This window comes from Tiliqua scincoides, chromosome 4 (assembly GCF_035046505.1).
Source record: "Tiliqua scincoides isolate rTilSci1 chromosome 4, rTilSci1.hap2, whole genome shotgun sequence".
Lineage (NCBI taxonomy): Eukaryota > Metazoa > Chordata > Lepidosauria > Squamata > Scincidae > Tiliqua > Tiliqua scincoides.
The window spans coordinates 54563014-54581616 of NC_089824.1; the positions used below are offsets into that span (position 1 = coordinate 54563014).

Sequence of the window (18603 nt, forward strand, 5' to 3'; positions counted from 1 at the left end):
GCTACAGAGGAGGTCACAGGCTCCCCAGACCTTCCAGAGAGCCACAGTGACCCCCAGGTAAGTGGGGAAAAAAACCCTTCCCTGCTCAGCAGCAGTGCAATTGTGTTGCTGCTGATTTCTGGGCCATTCCCCTTAAAGGATTCCCCTTTTCTAGTTCCTCTGGTGGGTTGTGACCCACCAATTTGGGAACCACTGCTTTAGAGGCACTCTAGAAATAAGATTTATTCAAGGTTCCTTTCATCAGTACTAAGGGATGCACATACACACCTCCTCACTGTGCTGGCATAACCCCTGAATCTCACACTGGTGTGTATAGATCCGAGTCGCCTGTGTGCCCGCTCAGGGTCATTCCCCCACACTCACAGAATCATGGAGTTGTAAGGCGGGACCCCCTGCCTGTAGCAGGAACTCCTCCTACAGCCTCTCCAGCTGGTACCTGTCAAGCCTCTGCTTGAGGATCTTTAGTGAGGGAGAATCTACCACCTCCTCAGTGGTTCAACACACTCAAAAGTCACAGAAGGGAAAAGGAGAAATAACTGATGTTGAACAAAAGCTTCTAGCTCAGTGGTTCTCACACATTCAGCACTGGGACCCGCTTTTTAGAATGAGAATCTGTCAGGACCCACCAGAAGTGATGTCACGACCGGAAGCGACATCATCAAGCAGGAACATTTTTAACAATCCTAGGCTGCAATCCTACCTACACTTACCCAGGATTAAGTCCCATTTACTATCCTTGTTAAAAGAATATACATAGTAGCTTGTTAAAAGTACAGGTCTGTAACATTTCCCCAAATGCAGTCACATACCATGGTAGCATCATGTCTAATATAGTAAAAATAAAATACTGAAATGAATGGGGACCCAACTGAAATTAGCTTGCGACCCCTCTAGTGGGTCCCGACCCACAGTTTGAGAAACACTGTAGCTGTTTCTCTTCAAAGAAACTACATAAATTGAATGTGAGACGCATAGATATTGTACCTGAATGCAATCTATATAGGCTATAACTTACAGGAGCTATAACAATAGTCTATATTCCTGCGCTATTATTTAACAAAATAAATGGCTGGAGCAGGTCTGGTCATGCCATGAAACAATGTGAAGCTTTAGGTATGGACAACAAATGCCAGGAAGGCTGGTTTTAGCTGCTTCCACCTCTGCATAGTATTAAAAAAACAAACGGAAGAGGGCATCATTCTGAGGTTTTTCATGCATCATTCTCCCATTCAAGACAGGCATACAGAGGCCTGTACTAGCCAATCTGAAAGCTTGTGCTACTAAGCCAAATTTTTGTGAGACAACAAGAAAGATTATACAAGTAGACCTCGGTTTACAGCGAGGTTCCATTCCTGAAGGAATTGTCACAAAATAAGTGAAAATTGAACCTAGTTATACAATGAAAGTCAACAAGTTAACTCACAGAAGTGTTCAAGTACAAATATTCTAATGTAGCAGTGATTTGAAGATTATCAGAAATCTGTGTCCTTATGCAGAAGCTCTATTGTGAATAAATCACACTGTACCTTGACATCCAAAATAAATCTTGTCCTCCAGACCATAATAACCTTCTACACAAGTATCACAAGAATCTCCACAAACAAAGGGTTTGCAGTAACATTCACCATTTTCCTGTGGGCAAAAAAAGAGGAAGCTTTCAACATTTCCTTGACATTTCTTATTTCAAGTAATGGTGTTGTGAAATAAACTAAAATAATTTGTTTCCTCAACATTCATGAAAGGGTGGTTCTTGACATTGGGTGGGAGCTAGTATGTAGGTTACCGGTTCAAACTCCCCAAGAGACTTACTGTAGTAAGTCTTGGTGGGGGCGGGGAGAAGGCAGTGACGCAATTCTCAGGATCGCTGCTGGCTCAGGTCCTGAGGTCGGCTGCTGCAGGGAATGGTGAGTGCATCCCAGTCCATGCAGCCCCCCTTAGCCTCCTCCCTGCTTCCTCACTGCCCCTGCCCGTTAAGGCCAAGGCCTTCAGGTTGGGGCGTCATGACGCCCCAGTTTGAAAACCACTGATGTAGGTAAAGGGAGGACAGGTGTTTGGATCACCACATGTGCCCAGAGAAAGGCCAACTCAACCCAGCTCTGTAGGAGTGGGTGTGTGTGAGATCAGCAACCCACAGAGAAACAGTTCTAGGCAGTGTGGGAACTTCCTCTATAGCTGAAATCAGCCAATCACAGATATCTTTTGATATTGGGGCCTTGCTTATAAGGTTAGCTAGGTCTGAGACCAGTCTGTGGAGCAGCTGCAAATACGAACATAGGAAGTTGCCTTAACTTCCTATGGCAACCTTCAGTCTCGAAAGACTATGGTATCGCGCTCTGAGAGGTGGTTCTGGAACAGCGTCTAATATGGCTGAAAAGGCCAATTCGGGAGTGACAATCCCTTCCACATTGGGAGCAAGAGCAGTCTGTCCCTGGTCTGTCTCCCTGGCTATGGGCCTTCCTTCTTTGCCTCTTAGCCTCAGACTGTTGGCCAAGTGTCTCTTCAAACTGGGAAAGGCCATGCTGCACAGCCTGCCTCCAAGCAGGCCGCTCAGAGTCCAGGGTTTCCCACTTGTTGAGGTCCACTCCTAAGGCCTTCAGATCCCTCTTGCAGATGTCCTTGTATCGCAGCTGTGGTCTACTTGTAGGGCGCTTTCCTTGCGCGAGTTCTCCATAGAGCAGATCCTTTGGGATCCGCCCATCATCCATTCTCACAACATGACCGAGCCAACACAGGCGTCTCTGTTTCAGCAGTGCATACATGCTAGGGATTCCAGCACGTTCCAGGACTGTGTTGTTTGGAACTTTGTCCTGCCAGGTGATGCCGAGAATGCGTCGGAGGCAGCGCATGTGGAAAGCGTTCAGTTTCCTCTCCTGTTGTGAGCGAAGAGTCCATGACTCTTCATCATGGAAGTTAAGTAAGTTGCCTTAATAATAATAATAATAATAATAATAATAATAATAATAATAATAATAATAATAATAATACAGGTATTTATATACTGCCTTTCTTGGTCTTTATTCAAGACTTTATTCAAGGCGGTTTACATAGGCAGGCTATTTAAATCCCCATAGGGATTTTTACAATTGAAAGAAAGTTCTATCTTTCAAGAACCACAACATTCAGATGTTTCTTTCTGATCTGGTTTCACATTCTGGCCTCCATCCTCCCATGCTCAGAGCAGATGGAATTACTTGGCTCAGCTTGTCAGCTGCTTCAAGGTCGCACGGTGCCGGTGGCCTCAAACTGGCAACCTGCGGATGTTATCTTCAGGCAAATGGAGGCTCTACCCTCTAGACCAGACCTCCTGCCCAGAACTCCTGCCTTAGATAGGGGTATCAAACTTGTTTCATACAGTGAGCTGAATAGCATTCATAGTGCCTACTGAGGGTTGGAAGTGATATCATCAATCAGGAAATAACATCATTAAGCAGGTGATGACGATAAATAAGCACAGTTTTCTTACTTAGGAACTTAATAGCTGCAAATGAAAGAAGAGAAAATACACAAATCTTGATCATATTTTCAAGATATGGGACAGCCCAATTATCACACAGGTCACCCTTTTAGCAGCACTGCTTCCTGCTCTGCAAAGTAACACCTTGGCAGAAGCAGTGCTGCTAAAAGGACAGCTTGCAAGATTATTGGCTTCTCCCAGCACATCCCTTTCTTACCCCTTTTGTCTGCCTCTTCCCCTGTATTGTTCCTCACATTCTGAGGCCTCCCTCCATCTCTCCTTCTTGGAGCCATGGCAGAAGTAGTGCTAATGAAAGGGTGGTGCTGGAAAAGACCATTTATCATGCAGGCCACCCCTTCAGCAGTGAGAGCACTGCTGAAAAGTTAGCAGGATAACTGGGGTCTTCCAGGTCAGAGTAGCTGATGGTGGTGGTAGGAAAGCCTAACATGGGCCAGATAAAAAGTTTCCAAAGGCCACAGCAAGCCCATGGACCTTATGTTGGACACCCCTACCTGAGACCATTGGTTCATGTTGACAATGACTGGCAGCAACATTCCAGGTTTCAGTCAAGGGTCTTTCCTAGTCCCACCTGGAGATTCCAAGAATCAAACCTGGGACCTTCCGCATGCAAAGTATGTACTGTACCACTGAGCTACTGTACCCTATCTCCAAAGCATTCACTAGCAAGCTACATGGGCTGCAAACCTATAGTATAAACACTGATCTGGGAGTAATGCTGCAATTCTATCCAAACTTACCTGAGAGTAAGCCCCATTGACTATAAGGGGCTTACTTCTGAGTAGACATGTATAGGCTTGGGCTCTAAATTCCATTAAACTCTACAGCATTTGCTTTCAAGCTAACAATAATAGAATTGGACTCTGCTTCCCCCTCCCCCAAAAAATAATGAACATTTTTTTAGTGCAAAGCCAATGTGATAGGGCTTCTGCGAGCAAACAGATTTCAGTTGACAGCTTTATTCAATCACAAATTTAAACAATTTTAAACAAAGTAAATGGGATTTTTTTTACCTGCTGACACTCTCTGACTCCACTCAGTGTACCAGCTGCATCGCACTGGCACTCTGCAAGGGCAAACAAACTCATTTGAAACTCATTTTCCCAGAATCAGTTTACATCACCAGCATCCAGTGGGTGTGTGTTAGACTTTAGACATGCCTGAAGGAGCTCTCTGCCCAATAGGAAGGGCAGACCTGAGAACTGTTCATATACCACTTGACTACAGAATCTCTACGCATGGCGAGATCAGGACTCTCACTGTCCCACCTCCTTCCTCCCTTCTTTGTACAACTTCTTGGTACGTGCAACACCTGAACAAGACGAAGATATTTATTTAAATGCAGGAGCTTCCCAGATCTTGCAATCCAAAGTCCTTTTAAAGCACCGTGTGGATCACACGAGTAGGGCAGTTCCACATTAAAAAAAATATGGTTTTTCCTAATTCAAGCGCTGAGGTCTAACACATGACTGGGAATAGAGAAAGAAGCACTTGAGCATGAGATTTATAACTGATGGATGAGCGCTTTGATCTTTCCTTCTCACTCATTCACTGCTCTTGTATGAGTTTCTGCCACGCTGAATAAAAATTATCCTGGGACTATGAAACTCTTTTTTCAGAAACTCTCTTTGCTGACCTTAGTGCACTGTGCTGCCATGTAAGTTCAATATGAATTTCTACTGCTTTGGTTAGACTGATGGAAACACATTACCACAAAGAAGATGAGAGCATTCTTTGGAGAAAAGACTCCTAGACCTTTCAAATGCTTTCTGCCATTTTATTACTGTCCCTCTAATAATAATAATAAAATGACTGAAAGTATTTGCAAAACATGCAGCAATGTACAAAGCTCATTTGAAAGGTCTAGAAGTCTTTTTTCCCAAAGAATGTTCTCATCTTCTTTGTAGTAATGTGTCTCCACTAGTCTAGCTAAAGTAGCCAAAATATTTCATATTCTCTGCAAAACTTGAGGTCGCCCACAATAAGGCAGGCAATGCTGCAATAAAATTCAACCAAAAGGCTTTTTAGACTACTTCAGAAAAAATATTCTCCAAACAAAGGACTTGCTAGGTTTTCAAATGAATGCATGAAAATATTGCATAACTCCATTTATCGTCAAGAGACTCTAGAGCAGCCATTTTCAACCACTGTGCCATGGCACACTGGTGTGCAGCGAATGGTCCCCAGGTGTTCCGCGGGAATTTGGGAGAGGGTCATTTATCAATAGGCCCATTGGGGGATGTGAGCCCCCATTAACAGCACAGTGTGCCTTGTCAATTGTCAAAAAGCTGATGGTGTGCCTTGACCATTTTAGTGCCTTGCCAGTGTGCTAGGAGATGAAAAAGGTTGAAAATCACTGCTCTAGAGGACAGAATTTGGTTAAGCATCAATGGTTTTATTAACAGGCACCAGAATTTTTAAAACAACAACAAGAATAAAGAATTAGTTGATATCCATCAAACCGTGAGAAATGTGCTTTCACCAAAATATAGCAGTTGTCTTTTTGCAACGGACAATGAATTTTAAATAAAGGTATAATACCACAAATGGTGGCATTACACAACTTTTCCCACTCCTTTGTCAGTGTGGCCTCTAGGATCTTCAAACCTGCATATGGTCCTGCGTGAGAATCTGAACAGATTTTAACTCTGCCCAAGGTTACTGAATAAAAAATAATGTTTGGCAGACAAGACCCAAACTGGGCTGAAAATAGCTGAGAAAAGCACAGGTTCTATTTTCCTAACAGAACAGAAGGTTCATCAATACAAGCTTACGTATGCATCCATCAGGGTTTTCTCTTGCCAGATTCCAGTAAAGTGGTTTGCAGATGCTACAGGTTGGACCTTCTACATTCTGCAGACACTGGCAGTAGTCCTAATAGACAAAGGTAATATAATGTATTTGTCAGTACAGGAAGCTCAGGACTTTTATAAGCTAATACTACAGGCCCTTCATAGAAGAAGACCTGGGGCTGAGAAACAGAAAGTGGCCCAATGACTCATAGTGGTCCACTCTAGAGGTGAGCCTTACAGCCACCAAACCCAGCCCAACAGTGGAGCTACTAGACTGCCCTGGCTTAAATTCCCAATGCACTCTGCATGTATGAGACTTGAAGAAACCAGATGAGCTGGGATAACATATCCAGATTCTGAGAAGTCCCCCTACAGAGGCACTCCTACAGATTATCAAAAACTTGGGGACATTTGCTAACTATAAACCCAATTGCTCTATAGACATTGCGAGACTAGACTAGAACACAACCGTGTTGTCAAACTTTTTACCTCTACAGCCCATTTCATCAGCCACAGCAGCCACACCATGCCCCAGAATGCCATGCAGCTTCCAAGTTACACCCCAGAATGCAAGGTTGCAAGGCATTCTGTGGTGTGACACAGTCGACAAAGTGGGTTGTGTGCCAGCACCACCTGGAAGCAACAAGGCATTCTGGGGTGCAACCCAGACCTTGGTGAGTAGTGCCCCTTCTTTGTCCTTGTGGCTTCTAGGTAGCATCAACCCTGTAACCAACCAAAAATTAGGTTACAATTTCCGTGAGAGGAAAGTTCAGTACAGAGAAACTTTTAATTATATGTACATGTTTGCTTCAGACATAATATGTTATAGGAATTGCACATTTGCTATCAGTAGGTATAGCAGGCAGGCTAATTTTGTAACTAGCCTGAGATTCCATGAGTTTAGATGGAGCTAGATGTGATGGCGATGGGGAGGGGGAGGGAGGCAGGGCACTGCCAACAAGCTGGAAGGCTGTGTGTGCACAGGCTGGTTGGGGAGCAGCGCAGACGGCCCCACCAATCAGAGGGGAGATGGTGCAGTCAGTCCCACTAATCAGCTGGGCAGGGGTAGGCAAGGCATCACCTGTGAGCCAGATAGCAACGCATCAGTCGGTGATGCCATTGACTATTTGCTCCCAGCCAGCAGGTAGGCCAGTAGATAAGCAATACCTAGCAGAGACGGAGAGGCTCAGATGTGGCTCTATACAAGACAGCAAATGGGGGAGGCAGAAGGAGGAGAAAGAGGTAGAGAGGAGACAGACGAAGAAGGCCAAAGAGAGGAAGAAGACAAGTCTGAAGGAGAGAGAAGGAGCACTACTTCCAGGAGCCCAGAAGGGCTCGAGGTGAAGGGGAAGCAGGAACACAAAGCGAAAGGCCAGGACAACCTAGAGTAGACTTGGCTGCAAAGCAGCATAAAGAGAGAAAACAAAAGTTTAGCAAGAAGGAAGCAGCATACACCCCAAGACAGTAGTTCAAGATCTCTGCCTGCAAGACTGATCCCTTCCCAGGAATGTGGTCAGAATAGCTTTCCTAGGACCCCAAGACAATCCCTGAGAGGGACTGAACAGGTGGCTTGGAGACTGCAGTATCCTGCCTGGGACAACACTATAGGCAAAGTGTCTTTACTTAGGTCACCAGCCCATGTTCCCGGGGGAATGAAAAAACTGAAAAGGTGAAGCCAAGCCCTGGTTCTTTTGTTCATCATTTGACCCAATAAAGAATCTGAGAGCATAATCCTCAAGGTATGGCTGCTTTATCAATGAACTTCCCAATCCACCTGGAGGTATTGCTCCCCCCTTATGAGAAGAGGAGATGGAGATGACAGATCCACAAGCACATTAAACACAACTTGAATTTTATTCTGGAAAATGCTTCCATTTCCTCTCTCAAGAACTGGCTTGCATTTTTCCCCCTCCCAATGTCCCTTTCCTCAAGGAATTTACTGGAAAACCCCATCTGACAGTGCTACAGTATCTTTAAACTAGTAATTTCCTGTGGCCCCATCTGCTTCTTGTCCCATTAACTGGTGGGGGAAAAACAACAAAGAATTTACCATAATGGATCCAAACACAGACCTTCTGGCCTAAATTATAACTGCAGCTGCCATAATTGGGTTATTAATTAGGATAAGTAGATGCAAACACATTACCAGCTGTTTGTTTCTCTCTTTGTATATTAACATCAACTTAAGTTATTAGGATAACTTCCCAGACACTCAACACCTTCAGCAAATAATATCGATAGCTGCTGACAGTCATTTCATACCAGTTCTATAATGTCATACTTACAAAATAGGACTCAGTGGTACCAGCAGGGTCACATTCATTGCTGACTCCTTTAAAAAAATCATATTTTAGAATTAAGCTATTTATGTTCAACAATGTTGAAAGGACTTTAAACGTATAAAACATTTTGCATTTACCCTCACAAGAAACCTGGGAAGTAAGTTTCATGCACAAATCATTACTAATAATTTTAATAGCACTTCTTAGGTGCAGATTGCACAGCAAGCCTCACAACACACCTGTGGCCACTATTGTTGCTCTTGAATAGAGATGGAAATGAGGCTGAGAGCAGGACTTGAGCCTATGACCATAATCACTGTACCGCATTGATTCTGACCAGTTTTGGCAAAATCACTGAGTGAAGATCATGGAAGCAGAGAGGGGGATTTCCACCTGTATCATTTACATCCACAATCTAAACCAAATGCTATCCATAAAACCAGACTTGAGCAGTTGCATACCTGCCATAGAATTCCCCGGGGCAAATGCCCCAGACGCTGGCTGCCAGGACCCCGTGGAAGCCTCTCTGAGGCTCCTGACGGAGGCGGAAACTGTGCTTCTGGTTTGCTGGAAGCACAGTTTATAGTGCCAGGGAACCTCACAGAGGTTATCCCGGTGTGGGAGGAGGTCAAGTGAGGCTCTGTGAGCCTCTGGTGAGTGGGGGGGGATTTCTGTGTGGGGATGGTGGTGATAGCCCACGGGAGGTGCCATCGCCGGGCGTGGGGCTGCGGAGGTCCGCGGCTGAACTGGAGACCTCAGTACGAAGCGCCTTGGGGCTTGAATCAAGAGCCTGATGGATAGTGACTCCCAACTCCATGCACTGGTAGTCAGAGGAAGAACTGCAGGTAATTCTAGCTGAGGTTACTCAACAGTCCATAATTCTCCTCACTTGGAGACAAGAGACAAATTCTAGTGCCAATCATGAGCCTTAGACCTCAGAACCTTCTACATGCCTATCTGACAGAAGGTCTGCCCAGTAGCAACTTGCCCCCTCCCTTCCTGAAGCATGCAGCTGCAGTCAATTTTTAATTAGTGGTCTAGCTGTCTAGCCTTGAAGTCACTGTCACAATAGCCCAGTCTAGACTAAGACAGGTGCCTGCCTGAGAATTTTCCCTGATATCAACTATTCTCAAGGTACAGAGAGACGCTGCTTTTTCTCTTACAAGATGGATTCCTGCGTGCACTAAAATTTCTCTGAAAATGATAATATATAATATAATGACTTTATAATATAATGACACTCTCCTTCTGTACCACCAGACTATTGGCCTCCAGCAAGCCTTCCATCTGCTTGTCACCCAAGGAACTCATCAAGCTCTCAAGAGCATCTGACACTTTGCAATAGCGGCTTACAAAACAAGTAGTCTCACCACAAAGTACAGAGTAAGGTTAATGCATCAAGTTGTCCTGGTGTCATAACAGTTCATTCAAATTGCTGGTGGCCTCTACTGCACAAACCAATAATTTCCTTGTAAATATTACCTTGACAATGAGGAAAGTTGTTGCCTGCTGAAATACATCTGTCACACTGTTGACCTGTGATGCCTGGATGGCACTCACACTGCCCTGTTGTTGGATCGCATGTGCCCTGGTAGGAGCCGAAGCCTGAGCACTGACAAGCTGAACAAAAGCATCCAGTTTAAAATGACAGAACAATCAGCATAAAGAGTGCTATGGTAACAACTGAAAATTCTCTCTGGCATAATGTTCTGTAAGATATTCTCTAGCAATCAAATCTTGAGGCCTTTGTGACCAATGTATTCCATGCTTCCCCTTTTAAGGCTGCAATCCTATACATATATGGGAGTAAGTTCAACTGAATTTAATCAGACTTACTTCTGAATAGATGGGCATAGGATTGTGCTATAAGAGCGAGGTATGTAAATGAGGTTGGAGATCTGTTCATAGCCCCATTGGAACTGCTGTGGCATTACCTGGGGTAAAGGCATTCTCTTTGCCCCAGGCTGAGCTACAGGTAGCCCCAACCCCACTCTGGATACTGGGCAGGCCAGCTGATCTCCCTGTTCCAGAGTGGGTTAGGATTGAGCTGTTAGTATTAAGTTAGCAGCCTTACTTCCATGTAACACATTGTAGACCAAGCTGTTCATCTGAGAAATAAGAACAGAGAAATAAACTTGGCTGGTTACTCACCCAAACAATTGGGGTAGCTGTAATAACCAGGAGCACACTGGTCACATCTCAGCCCAGCGTAGTTTGCATGGCAAAGACAATGACCGCGAGGGCCACATGTGTTCTCCACAGACCCTGTTGTATCGCAGTCACACTCTGACGGGAAAAAGAAAGAAATCATTTCAGTTACACTTGTTCCTTCACTTTCTTAAAATTACAACTGCTTTCACCTCAAAACAAATCTCAAGGAAATCAACTCAAATTCATATTCTTTTATGGAGAAGTAGGGTGGAAAACAATAATAAAAATTGTTCACTAATGAATAAGTACATAAGAACATAAGAACAGCCCTGCTGGATCAGGCCATAGGCCCATCTAGTCCAGCTTCCTGTATCTCACAGTGGCCCACCAAATGCCCCAAAATAAAGTAAATGCCCCAAAATAAGTAAATAAAGGAAAGAATAATGATTTTATTGCCATGTCAATGTTCAGAATTGATCAAAATATTTTCCAGCTGTACTAGAAGATTGAAAATGGGTATCAATGCTACACAATCAAGAATGAATCCCCATGCTTTTCAATACTGGTTCTATAGATCAGACATTTCTGAAGACCAGACCAAAACAAGATAAAAGAAACTAATCTTCAAAGTCAACAAAAACTATTTTAGGAAAGTGCTTATGCTATTGCTACATGATATCCTACAGTAAAGATCCAGTAGGCTTGGCAGAGTATCGATGAATCTGATTTAACTCCTGCAATGCCTGTTCCTGGAATTATAGCCTGATGTTCAGTATATTTTTCAAAAACTGCTGATGATCCACCTGAACTCAGCAAGAAATACACTGACAAATGAATGGCTACATCCTGAAATAATGTGTTTATTTTGCTGCCCTCTAGAAATATCTATCTGCCTATCCAGTTATTTATATCTCAACTTTCTGTCAAGGAAGAGCCCCCCTCCCCCCCCCCCCCCCCCAGGCAGCCTGCAAGGTTTTGAAAGTACAATACCATCATAAAACTCTCAGGCCTGATATCTAGAGGCGATGGTGCTATAAAGATCCCTCTGAGCACCTCTTCTCCCTTCCCCTCAAGGCATGCAGGTCTTAAGTAGTCCCTAGGAAGGCGTGGGAGAAGCTGCCCCAACAGTCCTCTCAGGCCTGTACTAGTTTCTACCAGAACTGGTTCTATAAGTTCTCTCTAGCTTGGGTGCCTCTTCATCTTCCTACCCTGCATTGATTCTTGGTCCATCATATGGGATTCTGGGTGTTTAGATATGGTTGTTAGTTGACTTTTTTATTTTTTTAACATAGTCCTGCCTAAGATATTTTCCTTGCTTTCAATTATGAGATCATCTGGGAACTGATATCTGGATGTGCCCAAGAAAAAAAACAAACACACTAGAAGAGAGGATACCTTCTGTTGAACTGATTTTTTTCCTCTTCAGATAATCAGCAGACTAATTTTTTTTTCCTCCTGCTTCAAATAGACTAGAGTTGCCATGGAATTTGGATTCAAGATGGAATCTGAGCCACCTCTCTAAGTTCCAGGTTGAGTGGAAGTGTGGCACATTTCTCAGTTGTTACTGAAATCTATGGCAGGTTCTGGCACATCCTGCTGATGTGCTGGTTATTGGAAGGGTTTAGTGCACCTCTCTCATCCACAGATGATACCATGCCCACTTCACTATTTTATCCTCCAAAACAATTTGCACATGGGGGCGATGGCATTCTGCAGAGGGGTACCATTGCAGACCTTTGCCCCTGCAGAAGGAAGGTCCACCTCTTCAGTACACATAGGAAGGCCCTCTCAGACATTATCAGGAGATGGGCTGGAATATATTTCTACATTGCAGACAAAGGTTCCAAAGCTAGGTTCAGATACCCTCCTTCCAGGTAAGAGGGAGGATACAGCCTGTAAAGTTTTCCCATGCCTTCCTTTTCAGTCAACATACCATACTGCAATTCTACAGCCCAATGCGTCAGAGTGACTTATCTGTTTAGCAGTTCTAAGTCAGCAGATCAAAAGAAACACAGAACCATATTTGTATTCAGGTTTGAACTCTCTGTGGTCAGATGAATGTTCTATGTATATTTACCTTGACACAAGGGGAACGAATGGTACCCAGGACGGCAGCTGTCACACTGAAGGCCACCTACTTCCAAGCGGCAGAGGCATCTCCCGAGGAAGTCACATATTTCGGGAAGAGTACCAACCGGGTTGCAGGTACACACTGCCAAGAAAGATACTTTCAGAGGCACTGTTTAAAAAACCCAATTAGGCCAAATTACATGTGCAGGGAAAGCACATGGAAGTTAATCCCAGTTGTCCCATTAATACATAAAGTGGGAAAAGGAAATCTACTCTTTAAATAAATGGAAATACGTAGGAGAAGGGAGAGAAATGGCCCCCCTCCTTCCCTATCTCATTGCTCTCTATAGCTTTAATATGTAGAATTTGTAGCTTTAAGATATCAGAACCACAGTGGCACAACTACAGAGGGTCAGTAAGAACTGGAGGCACTGCAATGCGTAGTGTAAGTGCCCCCTCCCACTCACTGTCTAAGCCACTCTGGACAGCAATGGCAATGCACGTTGCCATCACTGCTCGGAAAGGTTCCAAAGGCAAGTGGAAGGAGCCACTTACACTGTGCACTGTGGCGCCTGCAGCACTTACCATGCCCCCCCCATAGCCACACCACTGCAGAATGGAATTGGCTAGGAAGATAATTATTGCTTAAAACTACAGACAGCAGCAAGATAAGGGGGCTGGGTTTTTCACCTCTCCTCTGTGTCTTTTTGTTCAAAGCATAAGCCTGTTCCCCACCACTTTGTATGTGACAGTACACACAAGTGCCTGTACACAGGCAAGTTTAGCCCTTAAGCATGCCCCTAGTTAAATGATCTGAATGACAGTGAAAATCCATCCTCAAGTGTTTAAGGAGGCTAGTCCTAGGGCCATCCTACAGATAACTGAATTAAATGCTATCGTAAAAATCTAGACCCCTCAGGCTGTAAGCCTGACACTAGTTACTTGCAAGTAGCTTCCTTGATACCCAATTGCCAGGTATCAACAGTTTGAAAAACAAGTGGTGTGATCACTTACTTTGACAGAAAGGATAATGGAAATATCCTACTGCACAGCTGTCACAAGCAATCCCCTGAAATCCAGTGTGGCATCGGCACTGTCCTGTTCTTCTGTCACAGTCGCTGTCCTGCAATGCTCCCGAGCCATGGCACTGGCAAGCTAGACAGCACAGATTTTACAAAGGAAAACATCGAGAGAATTAACTGCCTTGAGTGTCACATTACACTTGGGCTGAAAAAATGTACAATGGCACTTGTACGGCATTGACTTTGGCAGCAGAACTGTAGAACTTACGCTGACAAGGTGAGCCAAAAAATCCTGGTTTGCATCCATCTTCACATACAAAAGACAGAAGAACACAGCAGAGTTACTGCCCAAGCAAAGAAAGCACTCACATGAAACAAAACAAAACTGGAGGGGATGGACAGGGGTGTCAAACATAAGGCCCGTAGGCCGAATGTGGCCCCCGAAGCAATTTCTCTGGCCCTTGTTACTGGGCTCTCCCAACATGGTAACTTTCATATCTTGAAAATATGAACAACATTTGCACATTTTCTGTCATTTGCAGCTAATGAGAACAAACTGCTTATTTCTGGCCATCATCTGCTTAATGATGTCACTTTCTGCTTAGTGATGTCACTTCCGGTACTCAGTTGGCCCATGAATGCTAACTTCAGCCCTCTGTATGAAACAAGTTTGATATCCCTGGTCTAGATGATGACAGTAGTTCTTGTTCAAGAACATTCTGAAAGCATAAGCAGTGCATTGCTAAGGGTGATTTCCACGTGCAGAAGCTGAGTCCTGGTAGCTTTAAGTACGTAATAAAGATGTTCAATACCAAACAACAGACAAGCCCTCATACATCAGAGGATCCTGTGATGGATAAGCTCTTGACAAGCAAAGGTCAGCTTCTACTAGAAGTATTTACTTGCGCAGCAAGCAATTTTTTTGCCCTCCTTTTATTTTTCAACCAGCCTTAATAATACATGTTTAAAAGAAACATGAATAGCACGATCTGCCACGTCATTCATTTGGGGCAAGCAGACAAAACTAAACGTTCATGGTGGGAAACAGCATGATCCTACACATATTTACTTAGAAGTTTATCCCACTGAGTTCAGTTGAATTTTCTCTCCCATAATTGTGCAGGGAACTGTAGGCTTAATCACTTGACCAAGTGCTGAGGTCAACTGATTGCAAAGGCATTTAGACTGGACAAGATCATATATTCACATGAGCTTGCTGCTTCATCTTTTTCAGAACAGCAAACCCTCAATTGAACAAATTTTGATTTAGCAGACTTCAGAAACGTTTTCTGCTTCACGAGTCATACAACTTTCACACATGTGTGTCTGCATTGATTTCAGTGCATTCAGATTTACAGCCCAATCCTGTTCACACTTCCCTGGGAGTAGGCTCCATTGACTATAATGGGACCTACTTCTGAGTAGACATGCATAGGATTGGGCTGTCAACCAGCTAGAGTCATTAATGGTTCCCTCTTTATTACATTAACACTCCCCCCCCCATTAGTCTGTTAAATTGAGGATTCATTATACTCCACATCACTGTTTCTCAACTGGTGATATGGGTACCACCAGTGGTACTTGAGATGGTGTCTGGTGGTACTCACAGGACTCCTGGACACCTGCTATCTGGCAGTGAGACCAGGAATGTGAAGCAACAAACAGCACTAGCAGACTCAGCTTAGCAGGCACAGCTCCAAAACCAGCTTTTCCGTACCCCAAAAAGCCCTCCCATCTACCCTGAGCCTCTAACTGGAGTTTGTCATGTTACATCTAGCCTCCCTATCCAGAAATAACTTGTGATGACGTCATCACCAGTTACTTCCAGTGGTACTTTGAATAAGTGGACGATGTGAAGTGGTACAGTGGAGGACAAACTTTGAGAAACACTGTTCTACACAGTTCTTTTGTTGTCTGTATGGGTGAAAATAATTTCTATCAAAGTTTGACATAGTCCTTTTTTCTTGAAGTTCTTCAACTGTCGCTGAGCTTTTCCGCTTTTCCTCTGAACATAGTTTGGTTGTTCTGAAGGTAATTCCATGCCTTTTAGGCTACAATCCTAACCACACTTTCCTGAGAGTAAGCCCCATTGAACAAAATAGGATTTACTTCTGAGTAGACCTGGTTAGGATTGTGCCCTTAATCTCATAATCCTCAAAATGGCTTAGATTGCGATAATACAAGAAAATTACAAAAAAAAAACCTCATACACATACGCAAACTACCTAGCAGTCCTTAGCCTTTAGTTGTCGACATGAGCACCCAGAAGGGTGGAAAAGTAGGTACAAATCTTCTAAATAAAAACATAGATTGTGTTCAATAAATGTGAGCTGCAATCCTATATAGTCCCACCTGGGAGTAAGTTCCACTGAACTCAGTTGAGGTTACTTCTGAGTAGACACACATAGTATTGTGCTGTTGGTCTGAAACTATGGAATTGGTAAAGCTTTTCTTGCTGAACCATAGACAATGAATGAAATAATTTTGTTTGCTCAGTGAAGCACATGTTTAGGAGGGCTAATGCTACATTGTAATGCTATCTTCTGTCATTAGGTGCGAATATCATACCATTTGCTATCTCTTTATGCTGCAGAATAATGCTGAAAAAACTACAGAACAAAGCATAAGCATTAAAACATAGCATTGGAGCAACCCAATGGGAGAACATACTCATCTTTTCCAGTCCAAAGAAGATGCACATTTACTCTAGCAGATGTCCACACATAAATGAAGGTACCCACCCCCACCCAAAAAAGCAATTCCATATCCTACTGTGTAAAATTACCCATTAAGTACTTAAATATTTCAAGATTGGGTCAACGATTAATACATGGCCAATAAATGATAAATTACAAATTCTTCAGAAGCAAGAGATAAAGAAGAACTTACCAACTATATGACCAGCTGATGGGTCTTCTGAGCTTGAAGTAGTAACAGGATAAATAGGAATACCTTTCAAGTGGGGGGAAAAGAGGAATCTATTAGGAAAATAACTAGAGGTTACATTATTAGGGCAGGAGGTCTGGTCTAGAGGGTAGAGCCTCTGTCTGCCTGAAGATAACATCCACAAGGTCGCCAGTTCCAGGCCACTGGCACCGTGCGACCTTGGAGCAGCTGACAAGCTGAAGCAATTCCCATCTGCTCTGAGCGTGGGAGGATGGAGGCCAGAATGTGAAGCCAGATCGGAATGAAACACCTTGAATGTAGTCGTTCTTGAAAGAACGAACCTTCTTTGAAATTGTAAAAATCCCTGTTTAATAAGGGATTTAATAAAGCCTGCCTATGTAAACCGCCTTGAATAAAGTCTTGAATAAAGACCAAGAAAGGCGGTATATAAATACCTGTTATTATTATTATTATTATTATTATTATTATTATTATTATTATTATTATTCAATTATATTTGATCTTTAAAGCCGTACATTGTTTGGACCATTGATACCTTAAGGACCACCTTCTGCCACATGAATTTACCCATCCATTAAGATAGTTGGGAAAGGCTCTTCTCCATGTGCTGACATTAAGTGAGGCTTAACTAGCATTCATGCAGCAAAGCAGGGGTGCTCAAACTTTCAACTTTAGGGATTCTGGACCTTTAACAAGTGTATAGAAGAGAGAATTGCAGCAGGTGCAACTTGTCATCCCACAGATGACAAGCTGCACCTGCTGAAATTCTCTCTTCTATACACTTGTTAAAGGTCCAGCATCCCTAAAGTTGAAAGTTTGAGCACCCCTGCAGCAAAGAGTCTTCTCTGTGATAGCCTCCAGTTGTGGAACTCCCTGCTACAAGTTATTCAAGAAGTGCTCCCTCTCTCTGAGTTTAAGGAGATACTCAAGACCCTCCTGTTCCACCAAGCTTTTGACTTGGGGAGCAACTGTCGAGATATTTATTTTTGTGCATGAGCGTGAATATTTTCATTACTATTTTAAATACAATATTATTGTAAATTTTAAAAAAATGTTTTTAGACTTTGTCATCTGCCATGGGACTAATTGTAAATGGTGGAGTGAAAATGAATGAAGGAGTGAATAACATTTTGTTTTATTACACGTTAATAGATTGTAGTATTCTGATTTGGCACAGGTTAGGCATGGAGATGGAAGAGAAGGAGATGATAGGAGGCAGCGGCCAGGACAGACAGTGCAGGAGGTTGACAGGGGAAGAGAGAGACAGCAGAAACAGGGGCAGACCTGCAAGCTGCAGGAAGAAGAGAGAGACAGAAAAAGGGGGTGAAGGAGGAAGGCACACCCCACAAGCAGAATGGCAAGAGATTCACAGGAGACAAAAACAGGGAAGCAGCCCCAATCTCAGGAGCCTTGGGGGAGAGTCTAGGGCCCCAGAAGTCCTTTAGCCCAGGCGGGGTGCCATTGCATCCCAGCACAGATAGCACCTGAAGTTACATAATTGTCTTATTTGGCGTTATAACATGAATTTACTGGTGACTTACTGATGATTTTGTGCACTGGAGCTGGAACAAAGAGATCTAAGTGGACATTCACTTTTTAAAACTTAAGAAATGTATTACATAGACACTCACGGTAACAGAAAGGAAAACTATGAAATCCTTCAGCACACTGGTCACAATGTTCACCCTGATAATTCGGTTTACAATAACAGCGACCTGATCCTTCCTCACAGCCATGGGAATGTTCTGGATTGCACCTGCAGGCTAAATAAAGCAACAACATCAGCCCCAAAGTTTTGCTCCGCCCAATTTATTTATTTCCTAATGACAAACATTGCAATTACTGGAATTTTAACTGCACGTGTGCCTGGTTCCTTGTTGAGATAATACTATAATCTAGAATTAGGA

The 18603-nt window shown here is 43.4% G+C and overlaps 1 protein-coding gene across 1 annotated transcript in view; it reads right to left on the reverse strand.

Moving 5' to 3' along the window:
• Positions 1-18603, reverse strand: part of LAMA3 (laminin subunit alpha 3) — a 146154-nt gene that overhangs the window by 87832 nt on the left and 39719 nt on the right. Inside the window, exons 10-20 of the mRNA XM_066623036.1 lie at positions 18328-18459; positions 16679-16741; positions 16012-16014; positions 14058-14096; positions 13782-13922; positions 12775-12909; positions 10029-10166; positions 8550-8596; positions 6247-6346; positions 4486-4538; positions 1527-1632 (exon numbers count right to left, since the gene is read on the reverse strand). Of these exons, the coding sequence (XP_066479133.1) occupies positions 1527-1632; positions 4486-4538; positions 6247-6346; positions 8550-8596; positions 10029-10166; positions 12775-12909; positions 13782-13922; positions 14058-14096; positions 16012-16014; positions 16679-16741; positions 18328-18459 (957 nt within the window). The remainder of the gene's footprint in view (positions 1-1526; positions 1633-4485; positions 4539-6246; positions 6347-8549; positions 8597-10028; positions 10167-12774; positions 12910-13781; positions 13923-14057; positions 14097-16011; positions 16015-16678; positions 16742-18327; positions 18460-18603) is intronic.